This window comes from Pyrus communis, chromosome 10 (assembly GCF_963583255.1).
Source record: "Pyrus communis chromosome 10, drPyrComm1.1, whole genome shotgun sequence".
Classification (NCBI taxonomy): Eukaryota; Viridiplantae; Streptophyta; class Magnoliopsida; order Rosales; family Rosaceae; genus Pyrus; species Pyrus communis.
Genome location: NC_084812.1, coordinates 4999534 through 5017592, shown reverse-complemented (window position 1 = coordinate 5017592; position 18059 = coordinate 4999534). Strand labels below are relative to the sequence as shown.

Below are 18059 nucleotides of genomic sequence, written 5' to 3'. Positions count from 1 at the left end.
AGCATGAAAATGAGAGGGCAGACAATCCACCTCTATATTTATTCATCCCATGTTGTACTTTCCCATATAAATATAAAAAGTACCTAAAAATCAGCATCTTATTATCCGATTAGATGCTAACCAAAGCTAATTTGTTTACTTAATTTGTGTTGGGAGGTAAGCGGGAGCCGAGGAAAGGAAGGCAAGAACCGGGAAGCGGTTTGTATGCGGAAAGCTCCACGGGACCAGGTCTGCATCTTCGTCCCCCTCCCTCTCCCTCTCCCTCTGTCACACTCTTACAGGACGACACAGTTTTTGGTTAAACGCCATAACCATCACACACCAATTCCCCAAGCGGCCGCTTGTCGTTTCTCCGCCTCCTACCGCCCCCCCTGACATCATCGCTTCGTCATCATACCTGCAATCGCCACCGTCTCTGTCTCTGTCTCTCTCTGTCTCTCTCTCTCTCCTCTGTGTTTTTTGTCGCTTTTTATATAAAGACCTATCAGCTTCCCACTCATTCACCGCCACTACGCGAATTTTCTCGCTCCCCCATTTCTTCCTCTATATCTTTTTTTCCATCTGAATCTCTCTCTCCCCTCTCTCTCCATGAATTCTCTGGAATCCGAATCATAAAGATTATCTGAAGTCTCTCTCTGTTCACCTCTTTCTTCATCTCTCTGAGTGTATATATATTACATATATTTGCTGTTGTTTCATGGGGATTGCGGATTCGCCTGAGGCAGTAGCCACCGCAGGCGCCACCACGAGCCCCCGCGCCGACCCAGATCTCAACCACACGCTACGCCGCAGACCCTCAGCCGGCACCGTGGCGGAATTCGACGCGAACGCGAACCAGGACGCAAATTCCTTGAACGATTTGGTTAGAGACTCGGGGAGTGATGACTCGGTTGGCGCCAAAATCTGCGACGCCGGCGATGGCGGTGCGGAGTCCGTCAATGCTGTTCAAGACAAGAAGGGACTCGGGGAGAATGATCGGGCCGCTGATCCCTCCGCCGCGAAATTCACGTATCGGCCGTCCGTTCCTGCTCATCGGAGAGTTAAGGAGAGCCCTCTCAGCTCTGATGCCATCTTCAGACAGGTGTTTAAGCCTTGCGTAGCTTAATTTCACTTCTAATTAGTGCCACCAATCCATGATTAATTATAATTAATGAAAATGTGTTTGCTATGAACAAGTTTTTGTCTTTTAGCTTTCACTGAAGCCTGAACAAGATGCTGATTGCAAGCTTTGATTTTTTTTTTTTTTTTTTTGTGTGTATTTTTGAAGAGCCATGCAGGTCTCTTCAATCTGTGTATAGTAGTACTTGTTGCTGTAAACAGCCGGCTTATCATCGAGAATTTAATGAAGGTTTGCCATGTGCCCGTGTCCACTGTTTTTCGATTAATTTTACACCGTTTGGTTGTTTGTGTTTCCCTTGTAAATTAGGGCATTTATAGAGGTTTCTTACTGTTCAATTATTGTTGCAGTATGGTTGGTTAATTAAAACTGGTTTTTGGTTTAGTTCAAGATCATTGCGTGATTGGCCACTTCTTATGTGCTGGTAATATTTCCTTTTATTATGGTTCGATATGCTGTTTGGTTAAAGAATTACTTAATCATCATTACCATCTTTGAATTACAAGTGATGGGATATTTATTCGGCTCCTCTTTTCTTTCACTTGCAGCCTTACTCTTCCTATATTTCCGCTTGCGGCCTTTGTAGTTGAGAAGTTAGTGCTACGGAAGTGTATATCTGAAGCTGTGAGCAACTCGTTTTGTACTGCTTAACAAAAATAGCTTCCTGCAACTCTGTATCTGAAATATGAATTTCTGGTCTGGCATTGCAGGCTGTTGTTTCTCTTCATATAGTCATTACCACAACTTCAATTTTGTATCCGGTTTTGGTGATTCTCAGGTCAGTTTGAACTTACTATCAAGTTTCCATTTAGTTGCATTCCCACAGTTTTTTGGTATCAGTCGGTGAAACTATTTATTACATTTTGGCCATGGTGCTGATTGGAGGATTTAGGTTTGAACTATCAGTGTTACATTCTCGTTTCTAGCCCATTACTTGTGCTTAAGTGCTATTCATTTATTAGCGTATTTTCTGGATTTACAATCTTGGTTACTACTCTGGAATGCTACGTTGTCCCCAGTTCTTGAAATAGGCTTGTTTTTGTGGAGATCTTAGAAACTTCAGGGGATAAATTCTTAAGCTGAAATTGACATTGGATGGTAGTTCTGTCTGAAAGATTGTGTGTATATGTAATACGATAGGCCTTTTTTTATTTGATTGATGGCATCTTTTAGTTGGCTAATATGTGAATAGCAGTGACAATGTTGCATTTATTTTATTTACTTCATTTTCTCCAGGTGTGATTCTGCAGTTTTATCTGGTGTTACTTTGATGCTCTTTGCTTGCATCGTGTGGTTAAAACTCGTATCTTTTGTGCATACAAACTATGATATGAGAGCTCTTCACAAAGCAGTTGAGAAGGTAGCTGTGAACTTGTGAATAAGTTTTTCAGTTAACGTGAATATAGTCTTTTCCCTTGCCACTTTAGATTAAATATGAAGTTTGAAGAAAGTTTATAAAGGTCCTAAATCTTAGTAGATGTTTAATTTGCTTCAACAATTTTTTCTTAATAAATGATTGTTTTCTAATTCTTGAAGTCCTTTGACTGATTGCAGGGGGATGCCACATCTAGTTCTCTGAATACAGATTACCCTCATAATAACAACTTCAAAAGTTTGGCATACTTTATGGTCGCTCCAACATTATGTTACCAGGTAATTGCATTACTCTTTTAGAAATTAACCTAGGTTTTCTTATCCGTCAATCAATCCTTATTCAGAAAGTACAAGTGTATGAATTTGATGCTTTAGTCTGTTTAAGTCACCTTTTCTTTTATGTTGTTTACCTTTCCTTTGCCTGTTTTTTGGCTTTTAATTACAAACAGAACAAATATTTTGCCTCAGTTATAGACTGTCATGCGGTCACTTAAACTTCATAGCTGCTCCAACCTGGTGTTGTGAGTTTTCCCGTTACAAGTTTGAATTCTTCTCAAACTTTCTTTATAACTCTTCTATCTTTCACTTGACTCATTATTGTTTAAGTAATATGTATGTCTAAGATGACTAAATTAATTTTTCTCATTTTAAATATGATATTAAATGAATCATCGCAAAACTATATGATTATTTTCTTACAGTATTATTGGCACCCCTAATTAAAAGAAGGCTAATTTTCATGTATAGATAACTCATAACTTGATCTTTAATGTATGGTTCTTATCTTATGAGGTTAACTTTTACATTACACTTAATCTTTAATTTATGGTTCTTATCTTATGAGGTTAACTTTTACATTACATCATTAATGGAGAAATGAATTTAATTTGATTTATCTGACCCTTATTTCAGACTAGTTACCCTCGCACAGCTTCTGTGCGAAAAGGTTGGGTGTTTCGTCAACTTGTGAAGTTGATCATTTTTACTGGAGTGATGGGATTTATAGTAGAACAAGTAAGTTGGCATTTGTTGTTTTCGACTAGGTTTTAGTGCTCTTTTATTTCGTTGTGATTATTGATGAATTTATACACCTGTATATTTATGCAGTACATCAACCCTATTGTCAAGAATTCACAACATCCTTTGAAGGGGGACTGGTTATATGCCATAGAGAGGGTTTTGAAGCTTTCAGTTCCCAATTTATATGTGTGGCTATGCATGTTCTATTGCTTTTTCCACCTCTGGTACGTCTTGCTTCATCCCCTACCTTTCAGTTCCCAATTTATATGTGTAGCTATACTAAGTTTGCACTTTCAGTTTTGAGTTTATGCTTACATCCAGTGTTAGAAATATAGGTTAAATATTCTTGCTGAGCTGCTTTGTTTTGGAGATCGGGAGTTCTATAAAGATTGGTGGAATGCACAAACTGTTGAGGAGGTGCGTTTTATGTTTATGCAATTTATTCTTAGGTTATGTTATTACAGCTCTGAATTGAAATTTTTTACTATTTACTTTTGTTGCATGGCTCTTCTGGTGGCTGTCATCAGTATTGGAGAATGTGGAATATGGTATGTCTGTTGAACTCTAATTCAGTTGTTATCTTTTCTCATATACTTAAAAGTACTACGATAAATTATTGTTTTGACTTCTATTCAATATTCATTTTGAATCTAGGTTGCTTATTGGACTGTAGTGAATGTGGTTCTTAATGTGTTCGAATTTGCATCAAACAATATGTGTATTAGCATTATCATTAATAAGCATTGTAACTTATAAGCCTGAAAAGAGGCTATATAAGCCTAATTTCCTTGTCATCAAAGTTGCCATGTAGTGACAAAACTCAGTTAGATGGTATCTGATGTTTACATTTTACAATGATAACAACCCCACCACCCCCCCACCCCTTCCCGCCCGAGTGAAAATGTAATACTGATTGGGTGTATTCATTTCAGCCTGTTCATAAATGGATGGTTCGCCATATCTATTTTCCATGCATACGGCATGGAGTACCCAAGGTATCTAATAGCTCTTTATTTTAATATTAAGTGATGCGTGATGGACGAACTTTAATTTGTTTTAGAATGTACAAAATTAATTTGTTTTTTTGTTCTGGCTTTGAATTCAGGGAGTTGCCATCATAATCTCCTTTCTAGTATCTGCTGTATTTCATGAGGTATATTGCTCTGTTTCTGTGAGTTTATGTTGTTATTTAGTGATCCTCTCCCTTTGGATAATGACTATTCTATCGCTCCTTCCTTCATCATATTCTGTTGTCTATAATATAATTAGCATTCTGGTAGGACTTGAAACTGATAACTTTGGAAGCATGTCATTAGAAACAAGCGAATCATCATCTTAGTATCTAACCAAGACTTAGCTATTTAGGTGTACATCATCCAGGAATGTGTACACTTGGTAATTTGCTTGATACAGTAATTGCTATCAAGCACAACCTTGAAGGGCTATGCTACCATTGGTTATCGGAAGATGATCACCCACTCCGATTACCTTACAAGAGTAGAATACCCATACACATAAGAATGAATTCTGATGTCAGGACATGGGCAATGGCAAAATGAACTCTTTACATTTGATTTTGGCCAAAAGCTAAAGACTACGTTCGAGCATGGAAATATATAATTATATTAAATACAGAGCTCCTCATCATGATCACCAATGCAAACTCCACGTGAAACATTATCTGGGGGTCAGCTGAAATATTTCTCCCTTCTGTTTTCTGCCTTACTCGGATCTGAATTCTCATGGCTAGTTTCTATAATGAAGCTTGCATAGCTGTTTGTGTTTCTATTATCTTATCCAATATTGTTTGACTCGTCTCCAGCTATGCATAGCTGTTCCCTGCCACATATTCAAGTTGTGGGCTTTTATTGGAATTATGCTGCAGGTAAGAACATTGTAGTTTCCTTGCCACATTTAGGAGTCCAACTCATATTGATGATCCATCTGTCCTAATTTTCTTTTATTGCGTTTTTGTACAGGTACCACTTGTCTTGATCACAAATTTCCTGCAAGCTAAATTCAGAAACTCAATGGTATGTCCTTTTTTTTAAACATGTTGTCTCATTTTATTGCAGCATAGTTTTGCCTACTCACTTGGTTGGCTTTAACCTTCTATTCAAAATTTAGGGCCCGTTTGGTATTCAACTTAAAACCTTTAATCATTCTTAAGAACTTCTCTTCAACACAGGTTTTTTTTTTTAATTTTTTTTTATTTGTTTATTTATTTATTTTAAATATATAAAATCGAAGGTATTGAACTCAGAAACTGTTTTAGATCTTAAAATTAGTAAAGTCCCAGTCCAGTTTCTTCGTATTGGTTAGGTAAGTAAGTTAGGATCTCATTGGCAACTACCTTCCCCACCTCCTCCCTCACAGTTGTTGGCACCATCCAACGCCAGGAATTCCTTAACCTTTCCGCGTAGCAATAACTAAGTGGAGCCACGGCGGAGTCAAGTTGGCGCTCATGGCGAACACGAATCGACTCCCTGTGGACAGTGGGACCTGATCGACGCTGGCATCGAAGATCACGAAGAGGGGGAGAGGCGAGAGAGGGTGAAGGTCGGGCTGTAGAGTTTTGTGTTTGGAGGTGGTTGTGTTTAAAAACTTTAAAATGTTATTTTATCAAATAGGCATCGTTTTTAAGTTGGTCCTTAAATTCAGTTTTTAGAAATAGGCCAGGCAAACAAGAATTACAGTTTGGAACTCAAAACTTGTTTTTGAGTTATAAAAACTGTATTTGGATTGAATACCAAACAGGGTCTTAGTTTCTAGAGAGAATTAAAAACCTGGGGGCGGTCCTGCTGGAGGGATAGGGGTACAAAGGCATCATGCTAGCATCCTTCTTACAAACTTCCATGTCCCACCTTTCCGTTTGTGGTTTCCAATTCGGCAATTCTACATATTAGAAAGTAAACTCGACGATCAAGAGTTCCTATAGCCCTTTTATATTTTTACTAGTTCGGAGATTCTGTTCGTGCTCTATGGATTGCTGAGGGCACATACTTTCTGTGTACGATTTCGATATTGGTAATGTTCATTATATTTCTTCTAACCGCATTTTTTAATCTTATTTCTAGGTCGGAAATATGATCTTCTGGTTCATCTTTTGCATCCTCGGTCAACCGATGTGCCTGCTTCTGTATTACCATGACTTGATGAATCGGAAGGGGCAACTCGACTGAAGTTTTGAGTCTCGTAAGTATGGATCGAATCGTTCTGGAAGCGGTGTTGCCTTACAAAATATGCCGGCTTTTTATACTTTCGCCGAGGCAACTCAACTCATGCTGCTTCCTTTGGTTTCAACGTTTTCATGCTCCTTACGGTTTTCATCTTTTACATAGTTTTGCTAATTCAATTGGCTTTATATATATCTTTTAAATATATTTCATCCTAGTTTAGTTTTTTTTTTCCTTTTCCGGTATATATTTAGTTTCGGAAATTTGAAGAAATCGTGTCAACATCATCCTCCCTCCTTATATCCTTGGGAACTTTAACGAAAAGCTCTCAGTATTGTTTACTTTGTAAAAAAATCACATTTTTACACTAAAAAGTCAATTCTGGTACTATTCACTTTACCTTTTATTTTGTCTTTATCATTAAAACTCAAAGTTTTGAAGCGTTTTTCGTTAGTTTGCCATATATCCTTCCCACCCCAGCGCCCCCCTTTTGTTAGTAGTAGGTGCTTGCGCCTTGTTGAGTTTGGGTTCAGGGAAGAGGGCATTTCCATCACGAATGGTTCAATCCAGCCATAGGTTCCCCTTCCGCTACCTTGTTACGACTTCACCCCGGTGGAGGACCCTATCGTGGTATGCACCAATATGACCACCAAGGGCCTTTGTGGCACTAGTGTTTAGTAGAAGTCATGGGTGATCATTGGTCCGATGCTTGGGGCGAAACCATTTCTCGGGTGTGACGAGTGGTGTGTACAGGGCCCGGGTACATGTTACCTTGAAAGGTCTAGATATCTAATATGGATGTGATGTGATTTCAACGTTATTTGTTTAAGATCTTTTCTACACGAACTAAGAAAAAGCTTAGAGGTATTGAGTCACATTTTTTAGCTAAAAACAGAAAAATCAATTAAAATCAGTATAGTGATCCAAAATCAACCATAACAGAATTCTGAATGTCACAAAAAATAAGTTTCTAAATAATATTATTATTTACAACACAATGATAAAAAAAATGAAAGGCTGAAAAATAACATTTTTAAAGAATTACATAAATTAAATATAACGGATAATAGCTAGAACGATTTAAAAAAAAAAAAAAAGAATGACTGAAAATTAAAGTTTTTAGATAATTATAGATATTAAATATACGCCTATTACTTTTATACTAGTACGCAAAATCATATATTTTTTATTTTCAATTAAATCACATAACTATTTATTAAATTTGTATAATAATGTAATAAGGGCCACTGTCCTTGGACACGAGATTCTCACGTGAGGATTAACATCAAGTGAAAAATCTCCAGTTCGTGGAAGATTCCAGTAGTAGTACACCACACATTATAAATTCTAATAAATAATAAGAAAAATTAATAAAAATAATTTGAAAATTTTAAATTTTAATAAAATTAAAATTAAAATAAATAGTATTAAAAATAAATTTTTAAATTTTTAATATAAAAATATAATTTTTCGTTAAAATAAATCGTTTCAAAAAATTTTCGTCAAAGAAATAATATCACCGACGAATGATCAGCATCTTGGTGGGAGTCAGCGCCGAAATGAAAAAGTGAATAATTGATATGCAAAATTTCCACGACCCCCAACGAAGCTCCTTTGACTGTTTGACCGAATACGCACAATCTCCGCCGCACTGGAGCTCTTGGCTCCAGAGAGAGAGAGGAGAGAGAGTGAGTGCGAGGCACTGAAGGTGGAGCTCATACATCTTTGCGTGCTCCGTTGAAATCCTAGTATCCTACCATGGAAGATTTCAGATCCAAATCGTGCGGCCACGGAAGAACGGAGGTGGAGACCTACAATGGCGGCAGCGGCGCTTCGTCGGGAGTCAATGGGATGCAGGATTTCAGGTGCTACAGCGCGTCCTACGCGTCCTCAGTGCACCCGCAGCAGCAACAGCAAACCCAGGCGGGAAGCAACGACGAGAAGTTCAGGAAGGGGAAGTCGGCGAACGGATCGGCGACGAAGAGCTGGAGCTTGAGCGATCCGGAGCTGCAGAGGAAGAAGAGGGTGGCGAGCTATAAAGTTTATACGGTGGAAGGGAAGCTCAAAGGGTCGCTCCGGAAGAGCTTCCGGTGGCTCAAGGAAACTTGTAATAGAGTCGTCTATGGGCGGTAATCATCATTTCTGAATATAATATTATATAAATCGGTAAGATTTATTTATTTTTTGGTTGTTTAATTTCTGCTTGGTGTTCTTAATTTATAAGATTATAGTGTTCGTGTTGGAAATTGTGAGGTTTTAATGTGATTCGTTGATGAATATTTGTATATCGTGGATTTTTGGTAATCTGAAATCCTATCAATGAAATTTAAGCCTCTTTTGCTGGTTCATATTATTGTTGTGTAATTTTGTTTTTAGACACAACTCGTTCCGACTAAAAACGCTTTCGGTAAAAATATTTTTGGAACTGATTCTTAGTTACAAAGCAAGTGAATCTTGAAAAACACTTGACGTGTGACGTGTTTATGTACTTCTTGCAAAAAACTCTTTTTACGACATTTTAAAAGAGCTTTCAAACTTAGTGTTTTTAACTTCTCATATCCCTCAACGAATGGGTGTGAATGAGGTTTCGAAATATGAATTCAGGATTCGGTTTTTGCCGATGTCATGCATTTCAGAATGGTTTCCGCTTCCCTCATGAATGCAAACCCTTGCCAAAATTGTTGTTCTTGAGAAAGATTACCGGGAAAATCGCGAAGAAATGGCAATAGAAACGCAAACTGAGTTGTCGAGTGGCAATGCGGAGTTTTCTGGATAGATTTTCTCGTATCAAGTAAGCTCAGTTTGTCCAATTAGGTTGTTATTAAGGTTTTTCGACGTTATGGAAGTCGCTGATTCTCACTTGAGATCAAACAATAGAGTAGAGAAGATGTCTCCTTTAGGGTGTCGGACCTCATTTACTAGTTCTATTTCATGTTGTCGGAAACTTTTTAAGTTTATCGTAGTTGCTTTAGCGTGTTAGAGCAGTCGGGCAGAGGATAACGGTTGTACAGTTCAGCGATGAATGTTCCGCTGTTCTGCAGAGGATGACCATTCTCTCATTTGTGCGTTGATGCATTGAGTTTGTTTTGGGGAAATGTAAGAGGGCAGGCAACGTTGAGGGTTAAAGCTGGCTGGCTTTCTGTTGTCGGAGTAATTATGCGTTATTGAGCTTTTGTAGAGTTTCCGTTTCGAGTTTTGGTAATCCGAAAAGGTATGAGAAATCCTGCTAAATCCGAAAAGGTAGAAGGTAAACGACTTGGAGATGAGAGAAAACTATCATCGGTTGCGTACCCGTAGCTCTCTCTCTCTCTCGATGTGGTATTCACCTCGTGACATGTAAGTTCTTCGCCTTCGGGAGACCCAAGTTCTCACAACGCAAGCAATAGAACCGATGCGTAAAATTTGGTCAGGCTCTGTCATGCATCATGCAACCCTACTTAATAGATTTCCCTCCTTCCTGGCTTTGGACTTCGAAGTTAAAAGGCCTTCCAAATTACCAAATCCCAATTCCCGTCCTTTCAATTCTATTTTCGATTAAAAGTTTGTAACCGACTCTTTATGCATATTCATAAATATATTTTCGATTAAAAATTTGTAACCAACTCCTTATGCATATTCATAAATATGCATTCCGGTTGCACGTAGCGACCGGACGAGTACGAGGATTCTGCTGCGTTACTTTCGGATTTGGGAACAAAGTGAAACATGCAGCTTCTAACAATTCTTTACCAATTTTGTTTAACACACAAATAAGGGCTTAAGGGGAACATTTCTGTTTGAACAATTCGGTTATTTTTCTTTGGAAAACGAAAATTTACATTGTTCATCACGCAAATGAATGTATCGTGTTAAAAGCACAAGTTAAAACAACAAACACTCGCAGCTCTCTTGCATATGGGGAAACAACGGAGTTCAAACGAAATCACCACCCTCGGAAGGACCCTCTCACCTTCGACGTATATTAAAACAGCCCAAGGCAAAACCATCGAATTTCGATTTACGGTAACCTGCAAGGGTCGGCATCGCTAATAATGAACCCTCTCTTCATTGTCTAAATGCAGACCTTCGATGCCTTTAAGGGTAGTCTCGTAGTTCCTAGTCTGAGATGTATGTCTCCGGGTGGGGTCCGATGACTCGACTGGTGAACTTCTTCGGCCACTTGAAATTCTGTGTCCTCCAGGGCTAGCATCGGTTGTTCGAGGGCGAATGTCAGACTCACTTCCGCCAAATGCATCACGGCTGCTAGAAACAGCAACTCTCCTTGATGATCCAGCTGACCGGCCAAAAATGTTGCTATTTGACGTCTGCAAGACCCAAGCATGCACATGAAATTTTTGTCACAAGGCAATAAACACTGAACTATTCCTGTTGATACAACCCCGCAAAAAATGATTTCAATTCATAAAATAATGCATTCCAAACAACTCACCTCTCTAGTTAATGAAGCATCATTAGCAATTGGATTCTTCTGCCTCGAAAGGCTCATGGAATTGAGAGCCGGTCCAGGTATTCTCCGCCGAGAGGAATCCAATGATGTTAGACCAGTTGGCCGCCCGTCTTCCTCACCTACAAGGAAGCCGTGAAGCAGAATGTTATAAAATCCAAAGCTAATAATATGGGAGAAATGACACCCAGATATCGGAAAACCTTTAGTAATAAGTTATAGCACTCGAAAAGTAGACAAAGAATTCCTTAAATTTATATATTAACATACAGACAGAAGGCAAATCTTAAAATAAGCGAATAGGAGAAAAATGCATGTGGTAATCTAAAACACCACCATCCTCTAGCTGCAATGAATAGACTTATCGATAAGAATGCTGTGTAAATTCATCTAGACCAATCCTAAACAACGTACCTGTCAGTCTGTCGGCATTAACAGCAGCATGGGGCATCCCAGAACTTGTTCCAGCACCAGCAAGGGCACGGGTTGGAGGAACAGCCAGCTGTGATTGCTGATACTTCAAAATTGTCCAGTCAAACACATAATCAAACTGAAAGCCTGAAGCAAAACCCAATGGATACAATCAGTGTAAATAGAATGCTCACTGTAATGTGGAAATCCTCTTATAATGCACATTGCAATGAGAATAGAATTCAAACCTTCACGAATAAAGACATCCCTGAATATTTTTTTTAAATAAACATAGTCTGGCTTATCATCGAACCGTAGAGAGCGACAGTAATGGAAATACGAAGCAAACTCTGTCGGATAACCCCGACATAATGCCTGCGAAATCATTAATTCTCTAGTCACAACACTCAAGACATGAGGCCTGAATTGTATAAAACCACAATAACATTCACAAGCATCGTACCTCAATTGAAGTAGAAACCTTTTTCTCACTAATTCTCTCATACTTCTGCTTCTTAGTTCCCGCTTTTAGTCCCTGCCAAGGAAGACTAAAGGCAAAAACAATTATTAAACAAAACACCAACAGACAGCACTACAACAACAAAAATAGGGTCTTCAGAAATAATCACCTTCCTCTAAGGAAATACATAAGGACATAACCAAGAGATTCTAAATCATCCCTCCGGCTTTGCTCTATAAAGCGCAGAATAGCATAAAAGAAATTATAAATCAATGTCAACAAACCAGATAGTAGATTTAACTGGAACAAATGACATAATAGGAATAGAAAAGGCAAAAAGAAAGACTAAACGTCTAAAACATACCAATTCCAAGGTGAGTGTTCATGCTTGCATATCTTGCAGTTCCAGTCAAATTCTTGTTTTCCCTGCAGCATTCATGCCCATGTACAGTTACATCATTAACCACATATCTCGTAGTTAAGAGTCCTTTTCTTGTTTATCTTATGCTACATTTCTCTAGAATCATATTCGAAGACCATATTAGGGAACACAGAAAAACACAAATCAATCTCACCTATAAGGAATATGCTGACGGGTTGTACTATCTCTGTATTTCTTAGCCAGACCAAAGTCTATCATGTACACCTACATGTAACGAAAATCAATTACCGTATTAATATAGACTCATTGGCATATGAAACATAGACTTACACAACTATGTACACCAAATTAAGATAGAAAACCTGATTTGCACGCCTTCCCAAGCCCATAAGAAAATTGTCTGGCTTGATATCTCGATGTAGAAATGACTTACTGTGAACAAATTCAACACGACTGATCTGAAATAAATGTCAAGCACGGCAAAAGTCAGTATCTCCAACATAAATATCTAAAACCAATACAATGATGTGCAATTGTGCATAGGCTCACACCTACCATTTGATCAGCCAGCATAAGAACGGTCTTCAAAGAAAGTTTCCTACTGCAGAAGTTGAATAAGTCTTCAAGACTAGGGCCCAGTAAATCCATAACCAAAACGTTATAGTCTCCTTCAACTCCAAACCACCTCACATTTGGAATCCCAGCTGCAAAAACCAAATTTAGAAATCAGAAAACTTACAGCAAAAACTTGCACCAGAAACTGCTGATGAACTATCAAATGCAGCAGTTTCACTTACTTCCTCCTGCTAGGATCCTGTATAACTTGGATTCATACAGCAGCTGAGGGTGTTTTGTCTTCACATTTTCCTATGTATCAGAAACAGCACGACAATGAGCTTCATAACACACAAATATTTCACGCTAATAACAGTTCAAAAAGGAAACTTCAACACCAACACCAAAACTTGAAGACCTCACTTTTTACAAGAAACTACGATCTTCCTAAGATTAGTTTCTAGATGCTTATCAATCAATCAAACCAATACATTGCTTGGAACTCCGCCAATAAAGAGGAAATAACCTGAAACACAAGCTCCTAGCAGTAATAGCATCAACATAACCGGGAAAATCAATTGATCTAAGGACAAGTCGTTCCACAAAACCTTGAATTCCTCAGCATTACTAACGCAAAGTGAAAGCCGAAGCATGAAAACCAGACCATGAACTTAAAGAATCATTCATACAAATTCTCAGATCACGGATTAAACTTAAATTAACACGTAACTAAAAAACTAGCAAATGGGCATCAAAATCAACCAAAAATAAATAAAAAAAGTCAAAACTTCGCAGCTGAATTGGAACAAAAACGCCACTCACAAGCTTAATCGCGACCTCTTCGTTCGTCTGAATATTTGTACCTGCAAAAAAATCAATAAAAAATTCAAATCCACAATTAACCACCTACTTACATACATAAATATACATAATTACATACAAATCCACAATTAACAGGAAGAATAAAGAAGCAACAAACCCAGATAGATCTCTCCGAACGAGCCGCTGCCGATCTTCCGGCCGAGCCGAAACTTATTCCCAACGCGAGGTTCCATATCTTCCAGAGCAGCCCAAATCAATTGAAATCGAAACCCTAACCCTAAAATTACAAAACCAAAAAAAAAAAAAAAAAAAAAAATGGGAGAGAAATTGGAAGATTATTCCAAAAAATCACATCAAAAACAACGACGACGACCCCGCAGGTGCATCAGCAGAAGGCAGTCGGCCGACTCAACCGCAACGACTCCGGATTGTTCATCCAATATAAGCAAAGCAAGAAAAAAAATAAAAATTATTACGCAAAAGCAAAGCAAAGCAAACAAATTTTGTACGGACAGCAATGGGCTGGGGCCTCGGTGGGTTCTTTCTTGTTGGAGATCTAGGGTTAAGATTTTCTTTTTTTTTATTCTGAATTATTATTTTTTATTTTATTTACTTTTGTTGGGTTAAAAGCACTTTTGGATTATAAATTACAGAAGGAGAACGGCAAAAGCAAAAGCAGAAGCAGGCTTTGGCCTATTGTTATCTATTATAGTATTCGTATCTATACCCACCACCACCGCCTCCTCCTATCCAATACATGGACATAAAAATACAACACGATACAATATAAGAATATGTCAAATTAACAAGAAGAATTATTATATAATCACAAGAAATTACGACACGGCAAGAAACGCGACAACACAAAAGTATGAAGGGATACCACCATGTCAATGCATGGTAGCTTCTATCCTACTTTTCTATTTTGATTCACTTGGGAGCTAATGTTCGGTAGATGGAAAATGCCTGTTTTATTTTTTTGAACTTTTACATTCGAATTTTAGAGATAACGAGTTAATAATTAATTTATTTATCTGGCTCCATTAAATGTATCATTACACACAAACAAAGTTCAATAGACTGAAAACGTCTTTTTTATATTTAGTATGAGTAGAAGTGAGAATGCCAAAATGAAAATAGATGGTTGAGAGCAATTTTTTTGTTTTTTTTTTTTTTTTTTTGGGAATATGATGTCACGTGACATTTTCGCAAAGCAAGAGAGATCCTGACACGTGGTCCAACTCTGTGTGTTTTCAATCTGATCTTTTGAATTTCAAAAGATCGACTAACCCATGAAAAACGTGACACCCACTCCGTTTGCCGAGTCTTACATACTTTATTTTATTCCAGTGTGGATAATCTTTTTATAGATGTTTTATCCATACATTTTATTTTACTTCTTATGCACATTTTGATAATTTTTGTCCGCTGATCTTTTTCAATTCAGTCGATTCAACGGCCAAAAATTAAAAAGATATGTAAGCAGTAAAATGAGGTGTGTGGATATCACACCTCTCTTTTAATTACACCGTCCGAATTTACTTGGAAAAATGTAAATCACTTTTAATTGGTAAGTGAGATCGTTCAGATAAATGTCTGACACCTATATTTAATTTATTTTCTTAAAAAGGTATGTTTTACATACAAATAATCGTTTTGCATGATCATAAAAAATAAAAATAAAAACAAACAAATATTTGTGCAATAATTAGTCAAGTCTTTACGCGTCAACTGTAAATAATAGAAAATAAACACTGTTTTGCTAAAACCATTTTTTTTCTTATTTGGGAAATTAGTTTTCTTTAAAAAGAAAATTAATGAAAAATGTTTGCTGAAATGACAAAAAGATGTTGTAAGTAAATAGTATCATAAGTGATTTTTTAAAGTAAAATATCGTTAACATTAAGAATGAACAGTACCAAGAGCGTTTGGTTAACACTCCCTTCTTTAAGTTCAACTTTTTTGGAGGAGTAATTTCCAATTGCAATAATTTACAAATGCGTAGACTCCTAACTGTGCAAAGCTTCAAAAAAAAAAAAAAATCAAAAACGAAAATGTTCAGTTTATACATAGCAAGAGCTTGAAGTTTGAGATAGCTTGCAAAAATTATAATATGTTCCGGTGTATCTTATATTCAGAAACATATACCGGAAAACCGCTTGAAATAGAGCAATACTTTCATGGAGTGAAGAAAGTAGAACCACATTTGCATCTCCATCCTTCAGGCTTGTAATTGGTATATTGAAGTCCAACGTGGACAGTGGTTGTGGGTGTCTGAACTGGAACACATGGCTCACAGCTTCCACATATATGCTCACAGTTGGGTGGCCTTGACCCCAGCCTACTCAGCCTTCTATACCTTCTTCCTCCCATGCCTTCCTCAACTCCCTAAAACACGAACCCTAGTTATCCATATACCAAAACACAAACCCTAATTATCCATATACCAAAACATAAACCCTAATTATCCATATAATATATCCAGAGATATGGAGGGCCACAGTTCAAGGATGTACCTGTTTTGAGTCAAATGTAGCTCCTTGGGAATATGGGCTTTTCTCTGTTTGATTAGCTATAAGGAAAGGTATTTGGAATCAATTAGTACACATATAACTTTACGAAAACACAGGATTCTAACATAAACCGAAGATATATCTGGCACGTGATAAGAAATATAGAGATATGGTGATAAATTTCCAGAAACAGCCAAGAACCTCCCATGAGAAGTATAGTATCAGTAATTTAGTAGGTTGCTACCTTGTTGATGTGGAGCATCATAGGATGCAAAAGGCCTGCTTGTAACAGACACCCAACACAGAAGAGTAGCAACTAGAATAATGCAGCATGTCTTTCTCTTCATTTTTGTTGGAAATATCCAAATGGCAATAGTGACGAACTGTTTTGTGGGATCAGTAATTTAGTAGGTTGTTACCTTGTTGATGTGGGGAGAGAGAGAGAGAGAGAGAGAGAGAGAGAGAGAGGCAGGGGGGATGGAGATGCAGGGGGGAGAGAGAGAGAGAGAGAGAGAGAGAGAGGGTGAATATCTGTTCTGCCTTCTTGTCAAACAGAACCCTAAACCAAGAAACCAAATGACCTGGACAAGATTGGAATATGGGTGTAGAGCCAAAAATAATCGAGAAAAATATGGAGGTGACACGTGGATTCTTGAGTTGAAAAGATAAAAGTACCCTCGATGCGCACCTGAACTCCCACGCGCGAGCAGCGGACAATCACAATTCAATCAAGGTCAAAAGTATCAAAATAGGTATTTATTCAAAACTTATTTCATCTATTCTCATCAAATCCTTCCCACAAGGTAACCTCTAAAATATTTATTCAAAATAGGATCAATTACCTAAATTAATTGATTAATTTCCTAATTAATTGCAAGATATTATTTTGATATAATATTTTGCAATTACATCCATAAAACCACCAAATGTGGCCGGTTCCCATCTCTCCCAAAGGGGCCGGCCACACTCCTATAAATATCACCTCATTTATCCAAAAACCTAAGTCCAACTCTCTTGCTAAATTTTCCAAATTTCTCTAAACACTTTTCCCTCAAATTCTAGCTTTGGCATCGGAGGTTCTTCGACTAAAGCCCCCCTCATTTATTGTAGGCTCTTAGCCTTGAACTAAGATGTTAATTGTTCTGTAGGTGCAATTTTGTCCAAAAATAAGAAGGCAGAAATTTGCATCCACGATGGGAATGCTCTTTCTTTTGACAGTCCTACACTCCAATCAAAGGCCAAATAATACCATAGAAAATGTGAAAACTGTCTGATTTATGTGAAGGTATGGGACCCTGTTCCTTTGGACGAGTTGGTCAAGGGCACAAGAACTTTCAACTGGAGAGATTTATTCGAAATCGGAACACTAAGATTACAGTCTTCCAAACAATCATGTTTTATTATATGCAAATAGTAAATTAAAAAGGTACATGAAGTTTGAAGTTGGGGTCAGTTTTCAATCAAGAAGGGCAGATGGAGAACACACAGTCCATCTGGCTGTGCACTCCAAAGTCTGAAATTTCCAAAGATTTTATTGGGTTGGGATTGATGCCTTTCTTGCAGAGTCTTAATGTTGTTGCAATAACGACTTATTCAATTTCCTGCGAGTAAGGAGGACTTTGCTAGCTCACATCAGAATCTCATTACCATTTATGGTAAAGTTTCTTGTTCATAGCTACACAAGCTTCATTAGTAAAAAAAAACAAACTTATACTCGAGACTCCAAGAGCGTTGTAGGCACAAGAGTGCAGTGGCAGATGCGTTAAGGAAAGTCCGGATAAGTGG

At 37.7% G+C, this 18059-nt stretch overlaps 3 protein-coding genes across 3 annotated transcripts; 2 read left to right on the top strand and 1 right to left on the bottom strand.

Annotated features, from left to right (window-relative positions):
• Positions 1-121: 121 nt before the first annotated feature.
• LOC137747435 (diacylglycerol O-acyltransferase 1A-like) lies at positions 122-7045 on the top strand. The gene is made up of 16 exons (XM_068487542.1): positions 122-1081; positions 1268-1348; positions 1468-1541; positions 1666-1741; positions 1828-1895; positions 2354-2477; positions 2672-2770; positions 3404-3505; positions 3599-3735; positions 3847-3928; positions 4039-4059; positions 4444-4506; positions 4617-4664; positions 5334-5396; positions 5491-5544; positions 6589-7045. Exons 1-16 carry the CDS (start codon positions 698-700, stop codon positions 6691-6693), a joined length of 1581 nt encoding a protein of 526 aa, XP_068343643.1. The 5' UTR covers positions 122-697; the 3' UTR covers positions 6694-7045.
• A 1170-nt stretch (positions 7046-8215) lies between these two features.
• Positions 8216-8976, top strand: LOC137748965 (uncharacterized). The gene has a single exon (XM_068489150.1). The coding sequence runs from the start codon at positions 8446-8448 to the stop codon at positions 8818-8820; it is 375 nt and encodes a 124-aa protein (XP_068345251.1). The 5' UTR covers positions 8216-8445; the 3' UTR covers positions 8821-8976.
• Positions 8977-10462: 1486 nt separating this feature from the next.
• On the bottom strand, positions 10463-14440 carry LOC137746737 (casein kinase 1-like protein 1). Its single transcript, XM_068486744.1, has 13 exons — positions 13919-14440; positions 13762-13802; positions 13182-13251; positions 12940-13088; positions 12747-12842; positions 12578-12648; positions 12367-12428; positions 12172-12235; positions 12006-12090; positions 11791-11917; positions 11546-11689; positions 11117-11253; positions 10463-10991 (listed from the first exon to the last, which is right to left on the bottom strand). Exons 1-13 carry the CDS (start codon positions 13992-13994, stop codon positions 10713-10715), a joined length of 1401 nt encoding a protein of 466 aa, XP_068342845.1. The 5' UTR covers positions 13995-14440; the 3' UTR covers positions 10463-10712.
• Between the last annotated feature and the right edge of the window lie 3619 nt (positions 14441-18059).